The sequence below is a fragment of the Canis lupus genome, chromosome 4 (assembly GCF_003254725.2).
Source record: "Canis lupus dingo isolate Sandy chromosome 4, ASM325472v2, whole genome shotgun sequence".
In the NCBI taxonomy this organism is placed as follows: domain Eukaryota; kingdom Metazoa; phylum Chordata; class Mammalia; order Carnivora; family Canidae; genus Canis; species Canis lupus.
The window spans coordinates 72,404,856-72,431,739 of record NC_064246.1 but is presented as its reverse complement, the minus strand read 5'-3'; the positions used below and the strand labels follow the sequence as shown (position 1 = coordinate 72,431,739).

Below are 26,884 nucleotides of genomic sequence, written 5' to 3'. Positions count from 1 at the left end.
CTCTAGGACATCTCTAGAAGATCCAAGATTATTACTCAAGTGCTTCCAGAGTTCAGGTGTTAAATATGCTGAAGAGTCAGGAGCCTAGTTTATTTGAGAACTGTACTCAGGCCCAGACAACAAGGACATGTCTGTGTTTGAGACACATTAGAATGTGGTAGAAAGAGCTCTGGGTTTTCTTTAAAATTCCCAACTCAACTCCTTACTAATTCTGTAGACTTGAGCAAGTTAACTAGCTTCTGAGCATCCATCAGTGTATTCGTTTTTTAAAATAGACATGGTAATATCTACCTCATAAAGTTGTGATAAGGATCATGCCACCATTTAGCTCATTAAAGGCTCAATAAATATTCCCCTTCCCAACATAATCTCCTCTGTCCTAGGAGTAGAAATGGCTTACTTGGTAAACCCAGAGAAAGGAAAGAGACCGAAGCTTCGTCAGGTGCAAAACTGATTCAAAGAGTAGTTGCAATGTGCTATCCCTCTAAATAACTCTTCCCTTCAAAGCTTTTGACCTGAAACTATCCCTTATGAAGAAATAAATGACTCCCGTTTACTGTTCTACTATAAAGAATAGCTTTAAGAAAATGTGGGCTCCATATTGGAGAATGTAAAGAAACTGAGACATTCTAGAGTAGCTGATGCCAGGATTATGCTTCCAAGCAAGAAACTTGTTGACTGGAAAAAACAAGAAAACTATCACCACCTGTTTAGACTTTGCCTCCTGGCTGTTTTTCTGCTGCTCTGTTAGACATCTACCTGGTGGATTGGAGTCAAGAGACATCACTCACTACTAGGCTGGCCCACTTACCTTCCTAAGACCTAGATGAAAATTGGTGGCACTTAGTAAATAAGGGATTTGATGGAGGGAGAGGAGATACATGGAGCCCCCAAAGAGAGTCTGGATACAGCTGTGTGGCTATAGAGAGAAGAATAAAGTCAGTGTTGGCAAGGATTAGACTTTGGGAAACGGGATCTAATGCACCTAGTATTTAGAAAGAACAATCCCTTCCTTCATATACACTGGCTTGTCTCTTGCTCCTAGAATCTGTATCATTGGATGAGCAGCTGTTCTACCCTTTTTTAAATGATAACTTAAATAATTTAAATGTCTTAAACAACTTAAGAAATTTAATTAACAAATAGCTTCTGGACTACTGGGGATCCCACCCATTCTTGGAAACAGTGTTGTATTTGAGTAAATACATTTTTAACAACAAACAACCATCTTAGAAATGAACTCGTGAAACGAAGCCTGGTCTTAAAATTGTTATTTGGGAGATATCTAAAATTCCCAATATCTTGATATGGTCAAATTCCAGATGGCCAAAATGAGTTTCTTGTGTTTATTGTACACATTTTATTTTGTAATTGAATGATAAGTATTTAAATGCATTTAAATAAAGATCAGAAGACAATCAATTCCAGTGAAATTATATTTGATTAGTAGTAAGGTTTATAAATATTTATTTACTTACTCATTATAAGATGAAGCAGTTATTTCAGTGGGACTTGGCCTTTATACAACAAGCAAGAAAGAACTAGATATTACCAGCACTTTTTATAATTCCCATGTGCTGAGGATGATGCTGTGTTGAATAATGCACACTGAAAATTAGAATTAAATGCCTTACCCCAAACCAAGTTCCAGGAAGATTAAAGCTTCAGTATTTTAAAACAAAACAAGCAATCAAAGAAAGAAAAATGAATTAAAGATGTATCAAACTTGGGAGGAGGAGGGAAATTAAAGTTTATAACTTAAAGAAATCACCTAATAAAAAAAGAGGCGCAGACCTTATTTTACAAAAATGCAAAACACCTGTATATTTTAGAGTACTAACATATGGCCAGAAAATTAGAAAAATAGAGCAACTATTTTACTTATAGGCAAAGGGTAATTATCTTTATTATGCAAAGAATTTATAACCAAATACATACCCCCCCACACACACACATAAACTCTTCAAATTATTAGGAGGTAGTAAATGCTTGGAGAGTATACAATTAGCAGAAATGGTCAACATCATTAGATGTTAAGTAAATTGAAAAGAAATAAAAAATACGCACTATTAACTCATCACATTCACAGATTGTTTTAACGATTTTTTATGATAATTCAGGTCCTAGAGGTAGAGAGAATACTAAAGCCTTCTCATCCACTAACAAAGCATTAAATCGAGGGGCCAAACCACTGGGAAAACAATTTAGTAGCATCAATCATGGTAGTCAGAGTCTTCAATGCACTAGTTTCCTTTCTCTAAATTGGACTAAAAAAATATTCCTAGTTATAAAACAACCTTCAAGGATCCCTGGGTGGCGCAGCGGTTTAGTGCCTGCCTTTGGCCCAGGGCCCGATCCTGGAGACCCGGGATCGAATCCCACGTCAGGCTCCCGGTGCATGGAGCCTGCTTCTCCCTCTGCCTGTGTCTCTGCCTCTCTCTCTCTCTCTCTGTGACTATCATAAATAAAAAATAAAAAAATAAAACAACCTTCATACATTCATCATGGTGTTCATCATGAAAGTGAAGAAATGCTAACCAACCTAACTGTTCAAGAATAAAGGAAGTGAAAAAAAAAAAAGAACAAAGGAAGTGTTCAGTAAATTGGTACAAACATTGGATCTGATATCATGAGGCTAAAAGTGATGCTTATGGTGACTACATATGGAAAAGTATATTCTGGGCGATTTCCGTGTGTTTAGCTCTACGTGAGAACATTCTGAAAAGAAACTCACAGAAGCGCTCACAGTGGTTGGCCTGGCTCTACTGGAGAGGTAGGAAGTTTGTGAGATCCTCAAGAATGTGAGCTCTGAGTCTAAATGCCTAGGTTTAAATCCCAGCTCCGTCACTCGAGTTGCTTTTTGACTGTGGTGTTTGAATAGTTGCTGGAATCTGGCAAGTTCGAAGTTCACTGTAATTAGATTTCTCCATCAGTACATTGTGGTAAAATAGTACGTACCTCCAGGGGGTTTTGTGAGGATTAAATATACCAACACAAGTAAAGCACTGACAAGGCTTGGCGTATGATAAGAGCTCAGTAAGCATTAGCTATTTGCTGTTTAAGTGATAAAACCAATAGAGGCAGGCTCTTGCCTTTTCCTGTGTTTTCCAAATCACCTTTTCTCTTGAGCATAGTATTGTTGCATTGCGATAAATATTTTCCTAAAAGTCCTAAAAACTGGATCAGCCAGATTTTCTAGTCACATAGATTCAGACTCTTAGTTTGAATATCACAGTATATAATCAAAGAATGGATACTTCATGGTTACTGAGACCTAAGATATGAAATTGGCTTTGCTGTGACAACTGATGTGAACTTCGTGTCTCATTTCCTAAGAGAAGAAACCTATTTCATGAGAAGTTAGGCTACTCGGTTTTCTTAACGAACTGCTTGCTTCCTCTGGAAAAAGTTATGTCTACCCAGCATTCTCTCCCTCTTCCCCAAACTCTAGCTTCTAAATAGCTCAGTATTTCTCTCTTAACTCACGTGTTTTTAAGTAATAGCAGGGGTAGAAATTTTGAAAATATTTACAGTAATGGAATAAGTAAATTTTCTTGGGCAAGGAAAGCAAATTAGGGAAAGGAAAGAAGGAGTCTGTTTATTTAATATTTTTGTTGGCTGCCAAACACTCCAAAAGCTATCGTGCATAATTTAATTTATAGATGAAGTTATTTTTTAAAATATATTTTAAAGTTCCAGGAGCAAAAGGAAAAATAAGAGGGGAAAAATTTTTGGTAAAAAAAAGTCTCTGCTCCTCTTGGAGTCTTCTTTTGCCAGCAACTAACAAGTCTGTACAATACAGTTGCCAAGGTAATATCAAGACCATGTAGTCAGAACACATGGTGTGCAGACAGGGGGATGATGAAAATGGATTAACAATGTGAGCAAGAGGAATTTTTTTAATTGGAAAAAAATAAAATTACGCTCCCTGAATAAGTGGTTATGCTAGTAGTCCTAATATCTGTTGTTACAAAGGAAATCCATTACAATAAGGGTGGTTTTTCTTTTCTATTTTGTCTTGCTCGTGGAGACATGATTTGTCTCCTAGGTGTGCCCCTATCTTTATAACTCTGTACTGAGCCATGTCAAAATGGGTTCTACTGCTTTCAAGTTAGACACAGAAAATTTTCATTTGCTAAAGCCAGTAACATTTTTTTCTCTGAGTCCTTCTGAAAGCCCTGATTCAATCAGACCCTTCCAGACAATGACCAAAGTGTGACGCACACCCCTTTGCTCCTAAAGCAGCACAAATATTTGCTGCTTAAATAAATATACTCATGTCAGACAGGAGGGACTACCCGCCAAATACTTCATTTTCCTAGGATTATTCAGTCTTTAAAAAGACTCCATTTCTCTCCTTTTTGTTCTCCCTTCAGGTACAATCCTTGGATTTACCCTGCGACCATACAGAATGAGCTACCGGGAGGTCAAGTACTTCTCTTTTCCTGGGGAACTCCTGATGAGGATGTTACAGATGCTGGTGTTACCACTTATCATCTCCAGTCTTGTCACAGGTACCACATGCAGATGGGTTTTTTTTAATGTGTGCTTATTGCAAAAGATCGCTTAGAAAAGCAAATGCTTTAGGTTTCTGCTGGATGCATGCTCTGTTCTAGAAAAAAAAAAAGTCTCTTCAAAATGATGGAAAGGAGGCTTTAGTAATGCATGAATGATTATGACTCTCATATTTGACCAATCACAAGAGGAAACGGATTTAAACCGCCACGTAATCTGGTCTGCCTCACTACGAAAGAGGCACTCTGCTAAACACTACACAACCAGCCTTCTCTGACCACAGCGATACAGTTGACAACAGCGTACAACAGGTCTGTTTTCTCACCCTCTTATCCCACCCAGATAACATCTGGTTGGACAGCCTATTAGCTATTGATGCAAGAATGCTTGTTCTCAGAGCCACCAGGACTTGAGCGGGAGCCTTCCTGGAAGCCTCAGCAAGAGGTAATGCCCACAACACACTCACCAACTCTGCTGCCACCAACACTTTATCTTTTCCTGGTGAACCCGCATGACTTCATTTCCTTCTCCAGTTGTCCCCCACCCCCGTTACCTTTTACGCTGGTGGGAGAAGGGGGAGGGGGAGGGGGATTTCCCCATCTGGATATTTTGTCAGTTGACACTTGGATTCTCAACGAGCGGAAGCTTTGCAGGGTAGGATCTATTTTCTGTGACAGTAAGGTTGCAGTTGACTCCTGCCCGGGGAAATGCTTCAAGAGTCCTTGGTACATGTGACTGGTGAATACAAATGGAGCCAAGAAGTTGCAAAAAATAAAAAAATTTAAAAAGTTACTATACCTTCCTTCCTGCCCACTCTTCTCTTTCCCCACAGCACACCTCTGACATGAAGGAAGAATGTCCATAGACACTGTCCCAGCAGGATGGTTTCTGGGTTTGTAGCTAAAGCCCAGAATTCAGGTACTACTGACCCTGTTCTTTTTCCAGCCTTGTCTCACTGTCCCTCCTTGGACACATCACTCCACCTCTATGGGAGCTGGCTCTGAGCATCTTTTCCCCTCCCAGGGAGTTCTCAAGGATACTTATAATCTCTTTGCAAGATCTCTGTGTAGTAAGAACTTCATAGCACAACTCAAAAGTCATGGGGCAAGATTCTGACTACTGCATGCCTGGGGGGGCTAGCCTTACCTGGACAGGAACTATTTCAGCCTTTCCCTCCAATGCCTTGCGGATCTCTACTGGCTTCCACTTGTTCAGGTCTTTAAACAAGTGATTGCCTGCACACAAGTCTCCCATTGGAGGAGGAATTACCCATAAAACCATCATGTAGGCAGGATGATTGGGGTGCTTGTTTCTGAAGTGTCCTGGCCGATTGCTGACCAGGGGTAATCATAGCAGCCCCAGCTCTTATCACAGAAGCTAGGTTAATGCTGATGTGAGCTTACATTCTCATTTTATTATCCTCATGTTAACATTTTTCTGGGAAGCAAATTCTTGCAATAGCTCTGAGAGGACAGAACTGACGCCCATGCGCCATTTTATTTAGTGGGGCAGGACAGCCCTCATCCCCATCCCTACTGGCTGGCATTTGACTTGAGCCACTACAGTCTTCCCTGGACAGAAACTTGAGGGGTTCTGGATTCATTTATACTGTCTCTTCAAGGGTGGCACCAGGGTTTAGGTTTCTGCCTCCTGGGAATTGTGCTAAAAACCCACCGTGTCACTTTTTCTAAGAGGAAAGCCCTCATTTGGTACAATTAGAGAAAATATTACTTCCCCCTAATACTTACTTGACAATTACTTCAACATCAGGCTTTTCCTGATGTTTTCTAATACTTAGTACACCAACTATTTTGAAGGAAAACAAGCTTTCATTGAATAATTTTGCAGGAAAAAAAAAAACACTATCCCTTCACATGGTTGAAAAGAAATTTGTTGGTAAACTGTGGGAAAACTAGCAACATTTACAATATTGAAAGGAATTATAAGCTGCAAGCAACCAATATAAAATGAACTTTTAAAATGTCACCTAATTACAAGTTGGGGTTGCTGCCGCTTAGGACCATGAAAAGAGTCTCAGCCCTTTCCCGGGACTGTGTTGAGACAAGGGGCATAATTTAGTTTGCCAAAGATCTTGGTGTTGATCTCAAAGGAGTGATTTCCAAGTTACAAGGTAATTTGGATACTTGTGATCAATAACAATGAATGATTGATTCGATAAGACTTTCCTTTAGGCTTTTAAATACAATGAATCCAAACCAATAAGGGGCCAGGGGTATGACCCAAAGGGAATGAGGAGAGGGAACCTCTGCAGATTACATACATCCCTGGAGGACTTCCATGTGCGTTGGGAGATGTTAGAGGATGTGGAGAACGCATTGGAGAATGTGTTGCCTAGGGAGGGAACAAAGTTAGGTCCGTTATTTTAGAATGGAAAGGCAAACTCAAATACCTCTTGTGGCCAGGCAAGTGATGGTGATACATGAAGCTGCCCTTTCACGCTATTTGTTGTTTTCTTACTTTGATAGAGGTATGGATACAGAGAAATAGTTTTCTTTTTTTTTTAAGAGATTCTATTTATTTATTTATTCATGAGAGACACAGAGAGATAGAGAGAGAGGCAGAGACACAGGCAGAGGGAGAAGCAGGCTCCAAGCAGGGAGCCTGACGTGGGACTTGATCCTGGGTCTCCAGGATCAGGCCCCGGGCTGAAGGCGGCGATAAACGGTTGAGCCACCCAGGCTGCCCAAGAAATAGTTTTTTTTGACGAGAGAAGTAACAGGAAGAAGTGTGATGATAGGTGGAAAGTGACCCAGCTACAGAGCAGTGTAGACAAGAGACACAATTTTTGCCATGTGTCCATAAGGCCTAAATCTGATGTTTCAAGAGAGTCCAGAAACCTAAAAATTTTCAAGAACCTCAGGGCTCTTCCATGTTGTTACAATTGGCTGAGCAAAACACTACAAGCCAGACAAAGCTGATCTGTAGACCAGGAGGGCTACCAACATAGGAATGCAGGTTTGAATGTGGGTGCTATTAATTGTAAGGGACGCACTGCCAACCAGGTCCACCCATAGAGCTATCACTGGGTTCCCCTTTTGGCCTATTCAAATGTTGACAGCTCCATGCATGCCAAAAGCATGATATTACTCAGCGTGATATTACTGAACACCACATTTATTGCCACTTAAGCAAATAGCCATTGGAAACTTCTCTCCATCTTCTGGACCACATTGTGTCATAGCTGTGCTGATCTTTCCTGCACCCGATGGGAACACCAGCATCAGAACTCTGGGGTCATGCTCCCCTAGAAATAGTTCTCGGTGGGAAAATATTTGACAGGCTTAATGCTTTTAAGGCAGAAGGCCCAGAATTTCTACAGACAGAAAACTGAAATGCCTGAAGCCCTTTGTGCATTTGTTGGGTGAGGTATTTTGTTTTAAAAGATTCTGTACATTTAGTTGTATTAAAGTCATATTTAAACTCAGAAATCTGAGGCACCTGGGTGGCTCAGGTCGTGATCCCAGGGTCCTGGGATTGAGTCTCCCATCAGGCTCCTCCCAGGGAACTTGCTTTTCCCTCTGCCTATGCCTCTGCCTCTGTGTGTGTGTGTCTCTCATAAACAAATAAATAAATAAATAAATAAATAAATAAATAAATAAATAAATAAATAAAATCTTTTAAAAACTAAAAATAAAGTTCAGAAATCTAAGTTAGGTTTTCTTTCTTGAAACATCCACGTTTGTGAATTGTGGCTTTAAAGCTCCAATAAGCCATGTCTCCTCTTCCCAAATTTGATATTCCAATCTTTCCAAATATCCTTGGTGTGTATTAGCATTCCAGAGCTGCCAGAGAGAAGCTGGGAGCAAGCCTAATGGCTGGATTTGTACTCAAGTACCTGTGTTTTTGAACAAGAAGAGCAAGTCTGTGCCAACACACCACACCATAAAATAAAGGTTTGGCGCCAATTTCTATTGATTTGGTCAGCATAGGCAGCCAAACTAGATATTTCATGCCAGAAATATGAGTTGGTTTGGCTGGCTTAGCCTGATTAAGTTCACTAGATAATAATTAAACTCCATTTCAGGTTGTGCTTTGTAGACATAACTATCACTTCCCCCTTCATCTTTTCAGAAAACTAGTACTTTCTTCTTTTCTCATCTAACTGTGCATTCCTCCTCAATCGCTTACCTCAAACTGTGTCTCCTGTTTTCTGAAAGTGGGGAGCATCACTTTACAAATGATCTCTGTGGAGTTGAGTATAGTGTAAATAAAAGGGGAGTGGTGAGGGAATGTCAACAGCAAGAAAGTGGCATCAGTGTGTGAGGCCTATGGTAGAGCACGCTCGAGCTGAATCATAAAATGGATGAAGTTTATCTTCTAACATTCATTCGTTCATTAACAGCTATTTTTTGAGCTCTTACTTTGTCAGACACTGAGCTAGGCACAAAAGATACATGAATACAAAGATATGGCCCTCAAGAAGATATATGTTGTGTAGAGAGAAAGAGCTTCCCAGCATCTCTGAAATCACACAATATTTTAAGCAAATCCTAATTCCAATGATGAGAGAGTAAGGCTGGGCCTCTCTTAGGTGACCTCTTGTTAGATGACCACAGGCTGAACTCCTCTGGGCCAATGGTTTGTTGCAGTTAATACAATAGCTGGCCCAAATCCAGCCAGTAGGAGCAGAGCGTTGGGTCCAAGTCACTGTTCATATCCTGTCATATGACATCTGGGGGACTGGGTTCAATTCTGGGAGTGGGGTACAAGGAAGGGCATGATTTCACATCTGACTTTTCAAGTCATGGCATCTCCATCCCAAAGTTATATGGATACTGCCCCATTCTCATTTACTTAGAATGTTCTTGAAATCAACATACTTTTCTTCCAATGCTTTAAAATCATTACAGAAAGTTCCTGTTACTTGTTTGGTGAAGGATATAATAAATCACAATGTAATAAAATTCTGGATTGCTACTATTGCCTGGGAAAGGTTTTGAGAGCCTGAGACCTGTGCTGTCATTTAGAAAGGTGCCTAATTGGGGAGGACAGGGTGTTAGTGAGGTGTTAAATGCATTTTAGTACCATAATAAGACTTATCTTTCCTGTAATACAAGAACTGAAAGAGAATTGAAGAGAATGACTTTCTCGCTCTGTGACTTAATATTAATTGAGAAGCGGCATCTGTCCCACCAGAATAAGTAAATACCACTGTATTGACCCCACTTTGGAAACACTGCTCTGCTCCAACTAGCCTTACAATTTCTCCTCCAAGTCATCGTCCAGCTTCTACCTAAACATTCCCAAGGGCAAAAGATCTTTGGATGCCATCTGTCCTTGAAAAACTAACAATTCTTTCTGTATCCAAAATCAATCAAACAATTGTTTTTAAACCCAGAAGCATAACATTACCTGCCTCCTCCATGTGACAAGCTCTGTGACATGCCCCATATTCTTTAGGCAGCTTCCTTCCAAATCTGTTGGCTAGTGTATTTGGTGGGATGTAGAACTTGCCTATAGGTAAAGCCAGTAAGCTGCCATCACCAACAAGGGGTCTTTTGCCTGAGAAAATAAAAACGATAAATGTTGTACCTTGAAGTATATCCCTTTGGCTTCAGAGAAATGGCAGTTACAATAAGAATAATCTAAGGTTTTGTCATTTCTTTTAACATGAAAAGGCAAAATGAGCTAGGCAATTCCTAATCAATTACTTGGACATGTGAAGGGCTTATTAAGGGCTTGCAAAAATGAAAGCCAAAATCACTTAAGAAAATTTTAATATTTTGGGACGCCTGGGTGGCTCAGCAGTTGAGTGTCTCCCTTTGGCCCAGGGTGTGATCCTGGAGTCCTGGGATGGAGTCCCACATCCGGTTCCCTGCATGGAGCCTGCTTCTCTGCCTATGTCTCTGCCTCTCTCTCTCAATCTGTGTCTCTCATGAATAAACAAAATCTTTTAAAACTTTTTTTTAATATTTTAAGCTATTGATTGTCATGGCTCTGGAGTATAGCTAAGGCCTATTTGAAATACTCCAGGCATTTATGTATGAGAAAAGGGACTACAGATTTCCCCCTTTACCCCATGCATACATTTTATAGAAGAAACAAAAGTATCTATCTTAGAGGGGGAGGAGGTTTTCTGGGCCTCCCTTCCATTGTCTGTAAAATGAAGGTGATACATATGTTGTGAGGCTGTATGCCTGGCACATAGCATGTGCTCAATTAGTGGAAGCTTCGTGCAGTAACGTAACATCAGTAAGAGCTGTCCTGGTGATTCACTCTGTATAAATCAGAGTTCTAGAGTGAGAGGAGACAGCTTCAGTTCAGAGGCATGGCACTAAGCCTCCAGATTGCCTCTGTCTTGTGTGTCTGTGATCCTTGAAGTGATCACTTTCCTATCAAAGGTAAATTTAAGAAGCCATGAAATTAATCAAATAACAACATGGGAGCCAAAGAGAATTCCTTCCTTACCACTGGAGGGGATTGGTTTCTTCCCCTGGAGCATGGGATGTGATTACCTTATCACAGCTGCATAATTCTAAATATTTTCCTTGGTTATACAACTCCACAGCCTTTCCTGAGTCTCAGGCCCAGTGTGTGGGACCCTGGGATCCCCAAGGCTGCGGATTCCACGGGCTGTTAGCAGAGCCTTTCCCGCAACCAAAACTTTAGACAAACACAGTCTGTCTCAACACACAGTCTTCATGGTGGCCTGGAAACAAGCCAGCCAGAAAGAAGTTTCAACCCCGCTCATTTGAAGCCAATAGGCTGGTCCTGCTTTATTTTCTCTCTCAAGCTGCTCAGAAACATGGAAAGGGAGGCAAGTTATGTCCATCTGGGGAAGGAGGTGGAAGGTCCATATAGTGGGAAGACCCATCTATGGGGTAGAGATCACCTGGCTTTTCTTTTTTTACTTCTCTCTCTCTCTCTCTCTCTCTCTCTCTTTTTCATCATACTGAAAGAAAATCTGGGTAATGTTTTTTTTTTATTTTATTTTAAAAAAATTTTAGCGGATTTTGGGTTTTGTTGAGATGTAGACAAAATCTTTTAAATCTAGCTACCTCAGACAAAGTCTGCCTTTCTGTTACAGACAACTTCATTCAGGAAATATTTGTAGAGACTTTTCATGGGCCAGCCACTTTTCTAGGAGCTGAGGACACCCCAGTGAGGAAGACAAGAACCCCTGACCTCAAGGAATTCCAAGTCTGATTGGCAGAGAGGCCTGTGAAAGCAGTAGGACAAAGTAGTGGTGACCCAGGCAGGATGAGCCCAGTGGGAAACAAAATATGCAAGGAGCGATGTGACCGTCCCTTTTCCGGACCCTCCAGTGTTCAGGAAACTAGTGCTCCCTAGCAGGAAACAGCTCTATTAGCGGGAGAGAAGGAGCATCTGTTGTGGTTGTTCCTCATTGTTTTCCTCACACCTGACTCTTTCCCTGTTAAATGCGGTAAGAGCCAGCCCAGGGGTAGGGTGAGTTTCCCAGCAAAAATCTCTCTCTCTCTCTCACACACACACACACACACACCCCAGGAAATATAGCCTCACAGATGGGAAGTCTGAGAGAAGAGTCTCCTGAGAAGGTTTCCCACCATGGAAACTTCCACTTTCACAAAGAGAGCGAGGACAAGACCTGAGGCTCTCCTAGCTGGAAAGCACGCAGAGGTGAAACAGTGCAGCCTGGCACCCACAGCAGGAACCCCCCCTCCACACCCCTGGAAGGTGACTGCCACCTGAAGACATTCCACTCTGGGGATGGCCCAAACTGTTGAGAAGTTTGTCTTCCAGCAAGGCCCTACCAGTGATCCTTATCGTGCCATATGGAGCAAAGGAGGATGATGGTTTTTCCAGAGATTCAAAAGACACCTAAACACAAGCTAAGTGTCCCCATTCTTCTGGGCCCCTCACCACCCTGATTGCCCTCCCTTGTACCTCACTCCCAGAACTGAACCCAGTGCTCCAGATGTCACATGATGGGATCGGGACAGTGATCTGGACCCAACTCTCTACTCACACTGGCTGGGTTTGGGCCAGCTGTTGTATCAGCTACAACAAACCATCGGCCCAGAGGAATTCAGCCCATGGTCACCTAACCCCTCGGAACTGAATGTTTGTGAAAACATGTTTGTGGTAAAAATGGAACAGTTCTTGAGCTGAAAGATCAGAGGCCACAAACTCAAGGATCTCTGTCAGATGCAACTTTCCAAAAGGGTTGGGCCTGCACGAGTTGGGAACTCTTATCTGTAAATTGCAGAAGCTTCAAGTTAGCCTGCCTGTGGTTTTGATCAATTCTGGTTTGTAGGAAATTTTTGAAAGTTCCATTTAAAAAAAAAAAAATTTAAAGAAAGAAATTTTAAAGTCTTCCTTAAAAATTAAATCATTCACTCAGAAAGATAAATCCCTCCCCCCTTAGACTACCAATTTGATAATTTCCTTCAAACCACTGTGGAACTATAGATCTGAGGGAGGTGTTGGGAATAGAGGGGTTTTTTATGTTGATGCCATAATAGCTTCCAGGAGAGTAAGTTACCTGATGAATTCTGACTGGAGGTTTATGCTCAAGGACTGGGTGCAGGCTGAGGGTAGGGGGTGCTTCTACAGTGAGATACCATCTTATGCACCTCTCACTTCTGGAGTTCACGTTGTGAGAGTCTGTACTGTCCCATTCATGTTAATTACATGACATGGGACATAGTGCTGAAGCATCACCTCTCCTCCCCCCTCCCTAAATTCTTCAGTCAATTGGTCCGAAATGGGGGCTTAGGAATTGATGTTTCTCTGTAGTTCTCCAGGTGATTTTACTGTGCATCAAAGTTAAGGACCACCACCTTACAGTTCTTCTAGAATCGTTCTTTGGTCAGATCCTTATTAGTTCAGATACCTCCTCTTCCAGAAAGCTTTCTTGGCTTTTCCCTCACCCCTACTAATACATACTCTCGAAGGCATAGCATTATTTATTCCATATGATTTTAGTAAAAATCATTAAAAAATGAATGCTTACCATTTGTATGAGCAAAACAATATAGAAATATGTAGAGCAAAACATGAGTGCACCCAGTCTATTGATTCTGATTTGAATGGACTTCTGCTAGGAGAACCACTTACCCTGAAAATGATTGGGAACGTGTAGCCATTAGAAAACATTTGTCTGGGAATGCCTATGTGGCTCAATCAGTTAAGCATCCAACTCTTGATTTTGGCTCGGGTCATGATCTCAGGGTCATGAGATCAAGCCCCATGTGGGGCTCCATGCTGGGCGTGGAGTCTGCTTGTCCCTCTTCTTCCGCTCCTCCCCTCGCTCTCACTCGCTCTTGCTCTCTCTAAACAAATAAGTAAATAAAACGAGTTTTACCAACAGAAAGCCTCATACATGTACACATACACACATACTTAGAGAAAGGGAGAGTTTCTATAGCCAGACAAGGCTTTCTGTGACAATGTCATGGATTGTATGTCCCCAGGGCATACTGAGTATCCCGTCATCCCTTTGCTCACTGTTTAGAGAGCATCTCATGATAAGCAGAAGGGAGGTTTTGGGGTGGTATTACTTTCTGTTGGAGGACTGACCTGCTGGGAAATCCAGCGACTTCTGAATCTGGGTAGAATCTAGGTTTTTAGGTTTTAAACTTCTTTTTAGCTTCCTCCTGAAGAAGATGTTTGTATCATGTCAGATCCCCAGGCTACCAGCCAGTGCACTACCCATGATGCACTTATTTTATGAACCCATCAATATCTACAATACCAGTGTAACACTGTTTTCAAATGTTCATTTTTAAAACTTCCTTATGTGGGGAAACCTCATGTGGTTTTGCCATCTGTGTATTATGTATGTATGTCTGTATTTACATATGTATTTATTTTAAACAATTGCTTGAGTTTCTACCTGAGTTTTTCTCAGAGAAAATTCCCTTAAATTACTAAGGGGTTTACCTTTCATAAGGTGTTGGAGGAAAGATGGCCAGTGTCTGAGTTCTTTGATTCTGGAGATAAGCAAACAAGTCAGAAAGGATTATTGGCTAATGTTTTAGGAAGTATTTCATAAGACAATCAAGATGACTGTAGGTCTCTTAGATCCAGCCTGCTAAAACATCCATATTACCTAAACTTATCAGTACTTTCCAGCAAAAATATCTGTATATATACACACACACAGTCTTGTTTCATCTGTAGTATCTCTACGCTGCCTCCCTGACCTACACTCTGTCCCACTACTGGATTATTTTGAGGCAAATGCCAGATACTTCATTATATTTCTAAAGGCAAAGGAAACATAAGAGAGGTAAAATATTTTAAGATGATTTTGACATATTTTATGTTTCTTTAATGTCCTATGCCACCTGCCAACACATACACACATACCCCAAGAGCTGTCAATTACTTGAAGAAAGTTTTGTCAACCAAGCTCTTCACTTTCTTTCCATTTATGGTACAAACTTCTCTATCTGTGCTTTTACATTGATTACCAAAGCTCTTCTGTAGCTAGAGCATGGTATGTCTTTAATAGGAGATGATGCAATAGATGTTTATGCTATGAAATTTGGGGGCACAATTTTCATGATAGCATAATATGAGTGCGTGTATGTGCACACATAGCTCTGTTTGTTTATTCTTTTTTCCACGGTTCTTCTACCTCAGAAAAGTCTGTTAGTGCCACAACTGTTGGTAACTCTTTTAATTTACAACTTTTCCAGAATTTGCTTCTATTCCTGATTATTTCTAGGTAAGCTGTAATATGAATGCAATGTTCTCAAGGGTGTTTGTGCTAAGAGGCAAAGTTTCATTATTTTAAAGCTATCTACCAAAAAGTATGTCATAGAATTTTCCCCAGTTATAACATAGGGTTATATACAAGAAAAAACATCCTTCATATCAGGAGACCTAACCTGCACACTAAGTATTTAAGAAAAAAATGGAAGCATTAGCAGCTTCTATACTGGAATCTTGGCATTTATTTTTTTAATTTTAGAATTGAATTTGGAAGTCTTTTCTTGGGATGTATGCTTAATATCTGCAAGCATTCGTTTGGCATGGTCCCCAAACACATTTTTAGAGCCATGCAATATAGTAGTTCTTAGTCATATTTAGAAATAACAAAACAAAAATTCTTAACACTTTTATGGGTACAATAAAAAATGTGTACATATTAAATTATGTATGATATAGGAGCACATTTACTATAGGACAATATGGCTCTCATGCAGTGTAAAGGCAAAACTAGAAACATATTTCCATGTATAAGCTATTAACCTAAGCATGATTGACAATTTTAAGTTCTCTAATATCATTTAGGTATAGTGCAAGCCTACTTATCTGCTAGCATTCAGATCAGTAGTAGTTTAAGAAGTTTCTTAAAAGGCCTTAAGAAAAATTTATAGTGGGGACATCTGGGTGCTTTTAGTCAGTTAAGTGTCCAACTCTCAATTTCAGCTCAGGTCATGATCTCAGGGTCATGAGATCAAGTCCCACGTGGGGCTCTGTGCTGGGCATAGAGCCTGCTTTAAGATTCTCTCTCCCTTTCCCTCCACCCCTACCCCTACCCCGCATGCACTCTCTTAAAAAAAAAAAAAGAAAAAAATTTATGATGGAAAATTTTTAAATTGAGAGAATTCAATCTGTTGACTTCATTCATTGCTTTTCCCTCTGAATTGAGCAGCCAGTATCATTTGATTTTAGCAGAAAACATTTGGGTTTAGCTTACAGAACACACATGTTCAATGGGAACATGGCTTGAAGTCTATATATAACTTCCTATTAAATAAGCATCTCAACAGTAGCTTAACAACTACCAAGTGAGATCAAGTGTCTGGGAAGGGCTGCACACATCACAAAAGAATGCTTTCCTTATGTGAAAGAGTGTTACGTAACAACATATATCAGACTTTCAACTGCTAGAGACCCTTGCTGAAAAACGTGGCCATCCACCACTAACTTCCCTTTGTTCCTTAGAATGATAGACATCAGGGGCCCCTGATTGGCCCAGTTGTTCAGTTGGTGGAGTATGCAACTCTTGATCTTGGGATCATGAGTTTGAGCCCCACTTTGGTATAGGGATTCATAAATAAATAAATAAATAAATAAATAAATAAATAAATAAAATTATAGAAGCCATTTTACTGTAGAGGGAGGGGTTATTTTATTTCTATGAAGCCTCTAAAATTATTCATTGGTATTGATAGATTTAGGTTTATTTCAAGATAGCACTTTTTTTAAAGATTTTATTAAGTAATTTCTTTAATTTTTTAAGTAATTTCTACACCCACCATGGGGCTCAAACTCACAAACCCAAGATCAGCAGGCACATGTTTTACTGACTGAGCCAGCCAGGCACCCTTATAAAGGTGGTTTGTTTTGATTTACTGGGATTTTCTGTTTGTTTCTAAGTAAACTCTATACCCGACACAGGGCTTGAACTCATGACCCCCAAGATCAAGAGTCACTACCAACTGAGCCAGCCAGGTACCCCCTTCAAGAAGGCACTTATTTTTTAATAGTTTTATTGAGATATAATTGACATGCATGCAATTTACCCATATTATATGCATAATTCAATGGCTTTGGGTGCATTCAGAGTTGTGCATCCACCACCACAATCCATTTTAAAACATTTCACCACCCCAGGAAGAAACCCAAGACTCCTTTGCCATCATTCCCTAATTACCTCATTTCCCTAGCCCTAGGAAACATCAATCTATTTTCTTTCTCTACAATCTGTCTATGCAAGACATTTCATATACTGGAATTTTACAATATATGGTCCTTTGTGACAGGTTTCTCTCACTTGGCATGTTTTCAAGGTTCATCCATGTTGTCATACATCTTAGTATTTCATTCCCTTTTAATGGCCATGTAATATTCCATCATATGGATATACCACTTTGTATTTATCCATTTATTAGTTGGTGGATATTTGAGTTGTTCACTTTTTTTTTGCTATAATGAATAATTTTGCTATGAAAATGTATGGGAATATGTTTTTTATCTTTCTCGGGTACATACCTTGAAGCGGAATTGCTGAATCATATGGTAACTCTGCTTAATCTTTTGAAGAACTACCAGACTGCTTCCCGGAGTAGTTGCACTATTTTACAGCCCCTCCAGCAGTATATGAGGTTTCAAATTACTCCACATTCTTTTCAGCACTTGCTGTTTTCTTCTTCTTCTTCTTCTTTTTCTTCTTCTTCTTCTTCTTCTTCTTCTTCTTCTTCTTCTTCTTCTTCTTCTTCTTTCTTCTTCTTCTTCTTCTTTTTGCTTTTGCTTTTACCTGTAAAAATCTATGTTTTAGCTACAACGTTTCAAGTCATAAGATATGTAGTCTATAATTGTGCATTTTCATCTCAAAAATAGTAAAATTCAACTATTCAGTCTTTGGCTATATTAAAATATTATTGAAATACTTTAAAACATATGTACACTAATCAATTATAACTTTTTGCAACATTAAAATATAATATGTTAATTTCTTGAGTTATAGTGAATAAAAAATAAGGTTAATTTAAAAAATAAACCAGGGGCTCTTGAGTGGCTCAGTCAGTTAAGAGTCTGCCTTTGGCTCAGGTCATGATCTCAGGTCCTGGGATCAAGCCCCACCTTGAGCTCCCTGCTCAGCAAGGAGCCTGCTTCTCCCTCTCCCTCTGTCTGATGCTCTACCTACTTGGGCATGTGCGCATTCTCTCTGTGTCAAATGAATAAATCTAAAGTTCATTTTTAAATAAATAAATAAAAATAAAAAATAAGCCAGGTGACACAACAATGTGAATATACTTAACACTACTGAACTGTACATTTAAAAGAGTTAAGGTGGTAAATTTTATGTCATATGATTTTTAACACAATTTTAAAAAAATTTTTAGATAAGGGAGGCGTAACATTTTAATGTCAATTTTTTTGGAAGAGGCATTCTGTACCATTGCTCATCATTCTAACCTATCACAGAAATTTTACACAGAGTTTCAACAAACATCATACACTGCTTGAATCATAGAGCTTTCACCTGATGCCTGGATTTCACTTTTGGAAATGTGTGGTATAGATACTTGGGTTAGCCAGAACTTAAGTTCTCAGGGCAGTAGTCAGATGATCTCTCTAACTTGACACATCTTCAGCTATCCCTGTGGTTGCCTTGAGAGGTCACTGGGGGTAAGGCTGGGGAAGACACAGACTGAGGCAAGAAAACCTCTAGATGGATATAGCCAGGTTCCCCAAATCAAGGAACGTGGATGCCAAGACTGGAGTGTTGATACTGGAGTGGGAAGTAGATTTTATGAGCTGCCTCAGTGGCCTGGTACATCTTGATTTATGGAATGGCCCCGTGCCCCAGTGGTGAAAATTCTTTTCAGATCTTTTACAATACTATTGGATTATGTATTTCCTATCATTCTTTTTATCATGAGCTATAATTCCAGGTCAATTATTTTCAATTCAGAAAGTAAATGTTTGCTTTCCTTAGGTGTCTGCATTTGGGTGATTACAAGAGCCCCTCAAGTTGTGATTTTAAGACACTCCCTTGTTTAAAGCACTAGTAAGTCATTAAATCCAAATCTTAACTCTGCATCTTTGAAGAATGACTTCTACTGCCTTTTGACCACCAGTGAGAGCCAAAGTAAAGTTTGCCAACTGGCCATTCTGTTAATTTGAGGACTGTTTCATTCAGTTTCCATCTCATTTCTTGAATTCCCAGCAGCAAGTTTTACTTTTACTTGATGAGCTAATTTGTCATGATCCTGATTATTGCTAACTTTTATGCCTGAATAGGACTACGACCCAAACAATTTCTTGTGTTGATGTTGACATCCTTTTACAGAAGTAGACATAATGTACTAATTATGTCATTCCTTTGTGTTCATTAAGGAAAACCCCAAAGACTCTTTGGTATAAGTTAAATTTAAGCCATTGAACACTTCTTTAAAACAAAACTAGATTATTAATGGAAAACTAAAGATGGTTGGGTCTTTTGAAGATGCTATCAAGGAGCGCAACATGGGTGCTGCTGCCAGACACAGGATAGATTTTTGGTCTAACCAAGGGAGCTCTGGAATTTTAAAAAACACCAATAGAGTATTACATGAAGTATCCTTGATAACAAGGGCTGGATTTTTTCTACTAAAATTGGCTTCCTCTGTTTATTTTACTGTTTCAGATTATCCTCTCTGTTTTGAAATCCCCACAAGGGGCATGAGATTAAAACCCTCGAAAAAATAAACAAAATATCCCAAGCTTTTTGGAAATATAAATGTGAGACATTGTGCAGTAGTGTCTGACCCCTGTGGTTGGACAAAACCACACTCTGGTATGTGGGTCGGCTGTATTCTTCAGCCCCGTGATTTGCGTTTGGTGGCTCAGAGCCAGAGTGTCCTCTCTAAATGCAAGCTGCATGAAGGGAGACAGTGTGTCTCCACTTTGATTAGGCTTTGCAGTCAAGGTCCCAGGAGGTGCCCCCTAGCATAATGCTGTGCAGCAGTTTGACCATGTTGACAAAGACAACTTAACCTCCCTACTGGGAAAGGGGAATTGGATGTTAGAAGTAAAACAATTTGTGGCTTCATATTTGTGGTCTCTTTAAGGACAAAATTCTACTGAGTGGTTCTGAAGTCTTTGAAAGCTTTGGATTTCAATATTTCTTCTTGGCCAGAAATAGAAGTTACATTACTTACAGATAATGCTCGAAGAGGGATTTTTGAGGAAGGAAAGAAAGATTCCTTGAAACTTTGCAGGTACAAGTAATTCCTGCCTCAGTGGAGTAAAAATAATGTCTATGGGGAAATTAGAGAAAAGGGCAGAAATTTAAAAGTACGATATATCCACTCCATGTCATGGTACTGTTGGGATATAAGAGTTAGGGATAAAATTGGTCCCATGGGATGTTTCTTGTTGAAATCATCTCTGTCCACAGCCCAAAATGTATCTCTTCTAATAAAATACACATCCCATATGACACTGCGTTCTAGAATACATATTTGTGAGAGTTATAATAGAATTAGACTCCCCCAAATCATACTCACACGGGAGATGCAAAGAAAGCTTCATGATTCTGCTTGACTAAGCTTTAATTTTCATTTGTCTTCAATTATCCCATTGGAAATGTGTAGTTCTTCCTTAGTCATTTCAAGTAAGAATCTAATTTGATCATTTTCCTCTTAAAATATTTTATGAGTCCTGTGAGTACTCAGCAAACACTCACTGTTAACCAATTTCTATTTTCAGCCACATGCTGGTCATTATGCAACTTATCAAGAGGACTTGAATAAAATAATTTAATTATTTTTAATGTACAAAAGGCAAAAATTAGCTGCCATGAATTTCTCTGGAGCAAGACATACTAGATCTTTCCAAATAAATTTTTTCATTTTTTACATTCAATCAAGATACACTCAAATGCAAATGTATCTTTGTTAAGTAAACATTTTCTTTGTCATTTGGAATTCCCAGCTTTGCTCAAAAAAGAGTGAGAGAGAGGAACAGAGATCAAATATATTAAAGTGAATTTAATCAATTTTACTTTGGTACATTATTCCTGCCAATCTACCCATTGGTCTACTTAACACGAAAGAATACATATAAAAGTTAAGATTAAACCAACGATTCTTTCATGGAAAGAGGTTTTTGTCAGCACCAGAAAAAGGCAGATTATGGTCAAATTTTCTAACAAACGTCCAAAATCTAATCATCCATTTTATTTTATTTTTACAACTGAAATCCTTTTTTGAGAAAAGGCAGCAGTGACAACCATTATATGCTTTAGAAGAGAAGAGTTTCTTTTATCACAATTTATCACAGAATTTTGTTCTTTTTAATTTATCCCAGCCGTTACATGGAGGAGGATAAACTGGGCTCTGAGAACTCTAAGTTTGTAGTGAGCATTTAGAGTCCTGTTATTTGAATCACTATTATTTTCTATAGCATTATAGAATTAGGATTAAACTGTTCTGCATTTCTGTGTGATCACTTAGAATTTTCTTTTAATTAAGGCATTAATCCACTTCAAATTTACCATTTGGTTTGTATTTGTCCTTTTTTTATGTTGAGGACCAAATGCATAGATGTGCAAGAAATAGTACTTTATTCTTGTAAATACCATCCCATTATTGTTACCCAGGGCAATATACACGTTTAATGCAATCCCTATCAAAATACCATGGACTTTCTTCAGAGAGTTAGAACAAATTATTTTAAGATTTGTGTGGAATCAGAAAAGACCCCGAATAGCCAGGGGAATTTTAAAAAAGAAAACCATATCTGGGGGCATCACAATGCCAGATTTCAGGTTGTACTACAAAGCTGTGGTCATCAAGACAGTGTGGTACTGGCACAAAGACATATAGATCAGTGGAACAGAATAGAGAATCCATTATTAAGCTTTTAAAGAGTATTGTACCATCTCCATGTTGAAATAAAAGTTTAAAAGATTTGTATGTTTGATTTTTTTTTTACCTACACGTAGGACTATGCCACTCTGAGCAATACATATTTTTAAGTTTCAAAAATTTAACTCAGAAACTTTTCAAGGAATTTTGAGATTTGTGTCAATAAAATGTTTTTATGATGACTAAAATAATTTGGAACACGATTCTTAAACTAATTTGAGCCTGCAAAATCTACCATTGTTGGTGCCATAATTAATCAGGTCTTTGAACAACCTCCAGTTGTATTCTGTACCATATCTCATCTCTTGCTGTCTCCCCTTCTGTACAGTATGAGAGTTTGGCTTTTACAACCTTTGGTTACCCTTGGAAGGTATTTACAGTTTCTACAGTTTCTACAGTTTCTACAGGCTTTGTTCACAATCACAGTGTTCTTGGATGAACCCCTTGTCCTTCTTATGACACAGAGCTACTGATACCAGCTTCCCACATGTACAGTTAGTTGAAATGCACATTCATAAAGTGCAGCCTCATCAGGAAAGCAGCTTGTAAAGAATTTCTTTAAGCATGAGCTTGCCCGGCATGTTACTGGTCTTTTACAGATGGTGATTCTCTCTCTTTTTCCTTTCAACTGCATACATTGTCGAAAGACTCAATGTCAAAAGTGCAGGATTTGAGCTCATGACTCCAACTACATAAATGACCTGTGGTTCACAGGTTCCTAAGATTTCAGTAGAAGAAAAAATATATGAAAACAAAAAAACCATTCAAAAGAAACACCGCAAATCTACACTTTTATACTACATACAGTGAACGGCCCTGATTGTACAGTTCAGTTATTATAGTCCTTATGCATGTTTAAAAGTCACCAAGTCAATCCTAAATGAATGAGTTTGTCTGATTAGGTCATGGGTAAAGTAGTTTCTGGTATTTTGTTATCTCTATCATGAAAAATAGGCAATGGGCTTAAATTCCTATTTGAGGGATTCTCAAAGAAAAAAAACAATCCTATCTCTTCTGTTGGTTCATAAGAATCAAGATTGAAAAGTGACATAAGGAGCAGGGCTCTCGTCTTCCTGTAGCATGTTATTTGTTAAAAAGAAAGATATTCCTATCTCTTGCAAGAACTTCATTCCAACAGATTTGTACTAAAACAATTTCTAACTGTTGAAAGATCAAGGTATAGTTCACTTTGAGAAAATATCCCAAAGAAAAGTCCAGATCAAAGGTCTTCAAAATTTGTCCAGTCCCAACATGCTTGAGGGATAAAAAAATCACTCTTCTTAGTAATTAATAGTAACTAATATAATGTGTTTTTCTTTTTTTCTTTCTTTTTTTTTTTTTCTTTTGGTGTGAGGAGAGCAGAAGGAGCTATATAAACTTGTGGAGTTTAAAAGGAACCTAAAGACTATGAGGGAGAGGAGAGAAACTGAGTGGGGAAAAATTAGAGAGGAAGAAAAACCATGAGAAACTCCTAACTGGGAAACAAACAAAGGGTTGGGGAAGGGGAGGAGAGTAGAGGATGGGGTGACTAAGGATGGGGCACTAAGGAGGGCACTTGGGATGAGAACTGGACATTATACTACATGTTGGCAAATTGAATTTAAGTAAAAAAAAATTGTAAAAAAATAAAATAAAAATTACCAAAAAAATAAAATAAAAGGACCCTGAAGATTTTCTGATACCCCAATACTCCTTTCCCTCCTATCCCAACCCTTGAGAAAGCTATGCCTTTCCAATTGAGAATAACTGTGCATTTTCCAAAAGTAATGAAGTATAAAATGTTCCACTGTGGATTGCTTTAGAGCATTTAAAATTTAACTTAAACTTTTAGGATCATTGATTTCACTTTCAATTTCTTTTCAGAAATAAAACTGCTAGGCAAACGTGGAAGTCGAGTCCAGGAATATCAGTCTACCTTACTGTATTTATCTGGGGCACACAACTCTTAGTGTAGAGGCAGGTGGGGAAATAATATTAAATAAATGTTAGGGGAACTTGTTCTTTCTTTCTACCTTGACCTCTAGCTCTGGGATGAGAGTAGGAAAGCCTTCTCTCCTTGATACAGTATCAGGACTGTCCATAGTGTAAGGTAAAGTCTGGTTTCTATTGGAGTCATTTATCTCTAAAAAGAGAATTCTTTTCCCTAAACATAGTCATAATTCTCATTATCATTTGTTTAAAAATTAACAATAATCATCTGATCTGTTTTCAAATATCCCCATTTCTTTTCTCCTTCTTTTTTAGTTTGTTGATTTGAACCAAGCCACATCATACATTGGATTTGCTTTGTGTTTTTAAATCTCTTAATCGGTTCTCTCTCTCTCACTCTCTCTCTCTGTCTCACACTTGTCTTTTACAATTTGTTGAAGAGACCAGATTGTTTGTCATGTAAAATTAGCTTTCCATGATCTGAATTTGTTTGACATCTTTCTGTGTCCCTCAAACCCTGGTTTCAGGTCAAGAGATTCACAAACAGATAAAAGCACTAGAAGTCTGTAGCAGAAAGAGGCGTTGAAGGGAATTGGTGACCACAACTTTTAGGAGCTGGTAAAACTCAGTTGGCCAGAGAACATTGAGTTAGGCAGGGCTACCCTTTGAGGATGCAATTCTTTCATTCCTTTCAAAATGGACATGAGCTATAGAATGAGTCACAACTACGTAACTACAACTATATGCAAAATAAGCTTAAAGGCCCAAGTTAAGACTTCATAATTCTAAGTTCTCCTCCTAGCCTTAAAAAGGCCCACGGGTGCCTTCCAAGTTACTAATATAGAGAGAGAGTGGGGAGGGGGTCAAAGAGAGAGGGAGAGAGAGAATCCCAAGCAGGATCCACCCCCATCAGGGAGCCCAACAAAGGTCTTGATCCCGCAACCCTGAGATTATGACCTGAGCTGAAATCAAGAGTGGACATTTAACCAACTGAGCCACTTGAGCATCCCAAGTTATTATGATTTAAAAGTGCTGGTTCATTATTAGGAAGATAGTGAGTTCATATAGAATAAATTTACTCCTGGTGAAAGAATATAAATACAGAAGGGGAACTGAGCGATTTTAATTTGGAAAGAGCAGAAAAACTATTATAAAGGGCTCTTGTTCTTATTGTTTTATCAAAATGAAATGTAGAAACCAGAAGCTAAGCCAGAAACTAAGTCTTCTCCTTCGGCTCCTCCTCCCTGCCCCAGGCCTATTGATTCTACTTCCTTAACTCTGACTTTTGACCCAGACCTCTGTCCCCACCCTAGTCCAACAGTCTTCATCTAATCTACAGGAACAGTCCTCCTGCTTAATCCCGTACCTACTTTTTTACGTGAAGACTCTACAGTCTAACTAGAATTCAACTCTGAGCTTACCCCTCACATTGCTTTTGGGATAAAGATCAAACTTGTGAGTGTCTTTTGTGGCTCCTGCTTATCCGTGCCGTCTCATTCTCACGCCTGATTGACTCCTCTCTGGCCTCTTCACCTGAGACTCTCCCTCACCTTCAGGCCTTACCTGGGATGTCACTTCCTCCAGGAAACCTCTCGTGCCCTGGCAGTGTAACCAGGTGGCCCCACTGCCAATGCCCACTGTTAAGTTTGGTGCGAGCAAGGAACCATTTAGTTTGGTACTCCAACCCCAGAGGCTGGCAACAATCATTTTCTGAGATCCCAGAGTGTTTTCTGTTATTTTAGAAAGTCTCATGGAAGCCTCTACTTTCGTGTAAAACAGGATTATGCACTGCATAACATTTTTTGGAGATGTTGACATAGGAGGGAAGAAGGGTCAAAATTCCAAGGTGACCGAGCTGTTCCTGAAACTTATAGACACTCAAGGAAGCAGTGTCAGAACAGAAAAGCCAACATTTGGACTCTTGACAGAGAAATATTGTACCCTACTGCCAACTTTTCCAGTTGGCTTTTTTCGTTCTTTCTTTTCTTTTAAACAGGCAGAGTGTTTTGCCATGCTATTCCTGGAAAGATTCACTGATTCAATCTTTCAGTGAACATTTAGTGGAGTGCCTGCTAAAGTCATGACATGCCACATTCTGCCCTAGGACATGAGAGTGTGTGTCGTTAAAACAGTGAGCATTACGTGAGAGTTTTCTGGTTGCCAGCTAGTTTGCTTCCCTGATAGGCATTTCCGGCTGTGAGGAAAAGATTTATTTTGGCACCCCCAGCTCCAACTGGTATGCACACACACGCGCGCGCACACACACTGCATATTCTCTCCCTCAGTACTTAAGATCATCTATTTTGAAAGCTGGGAAATTAAGTTTACGCTACAGCAGAATAGCTGGCTCTGGCAACTTCCAAGGGGAGAAAGGGCATCTTTCCCTCCCCTGGAACTGAGTACAACGGCTTAAAAATAGAACAATGTGTGTTTGGTGTTTTCTTTTCATCCTCTGCATCAATAACAGGTGTCCAGTTGCAGACACAAAGAGCTAGATTCACGTCTTCTGCACGCCTCTGGAGAGTTCCCAGAGTTACCCAGGGTGCAAAACGGGGCCTGAAATATTCACTGAAAAGAAAGTAACTCAATATAGCTACGTGTTACCAACACTGCTGGGTCACATGGCTTCATTATTCTCCTCCCAGAGTGACTCTGTGAGTAAATGCACAGTGGGAAAAACTGTCACCAAAAACTGTTCTCAGGACCTGGCAAATGAAATAAAGTTGAAAAACCTCTGCAAGCTGAATCAGAGAAACTGACACCGCTACTGCGAGTTGCGGCCTTGGAAATGGATAGGATCCTGAAAATCGCGGTGCTTCCACCGCAGAGCATAGGCTCAGCCTCATAAACCGAATGTGACAAGCCAGACTGGTGTGCTAGCTTAGGTTTCGGGGCCCTTTCTGAGATGGACTGCCTAAACTGTTTTATGAGGCCTCGGAAGCGCTGACCTCAGGGGCGCTGTCGACTGGCCGCGTGCTGGGGGTCGCGGCCAGTCCGTGGTCGGGAACCGTGTTGCCCAGTGAGTAGGTCACACCCAGACTCACGGCCTGAGCGTGGCATCCCCCGCAAGCCCGCTTCTTGGCAGCTGCTTGCAATTCTTTCACGGTCTCTCTCCCTGAGCGAAT

At 39.6% G+C, this 26,884-nt stretch overlaps 1 protein-coding gene across 1 annotated transcript in view; it reads left to right on the top strand.

The window, feature by feature from the left end:
• The window catches only part of SLC1A3 (solute carrier family 1 member 3), a 78,480-nt gene that overhangs the window by 17,046 nt on the left and 34,550 nt on the right, over positions 1-26,884 (top strand). The window contains exon 3 of the mRNA XM_025436217.3: positions 4,377-4,514. Coding sequence (XP_025292002.1) covers positions 4,377-4,514 — 138 coding nt within the window. The remainder of the gene's footprint in view (positions 1-4,376; positions 4,515-26,884) is intronic.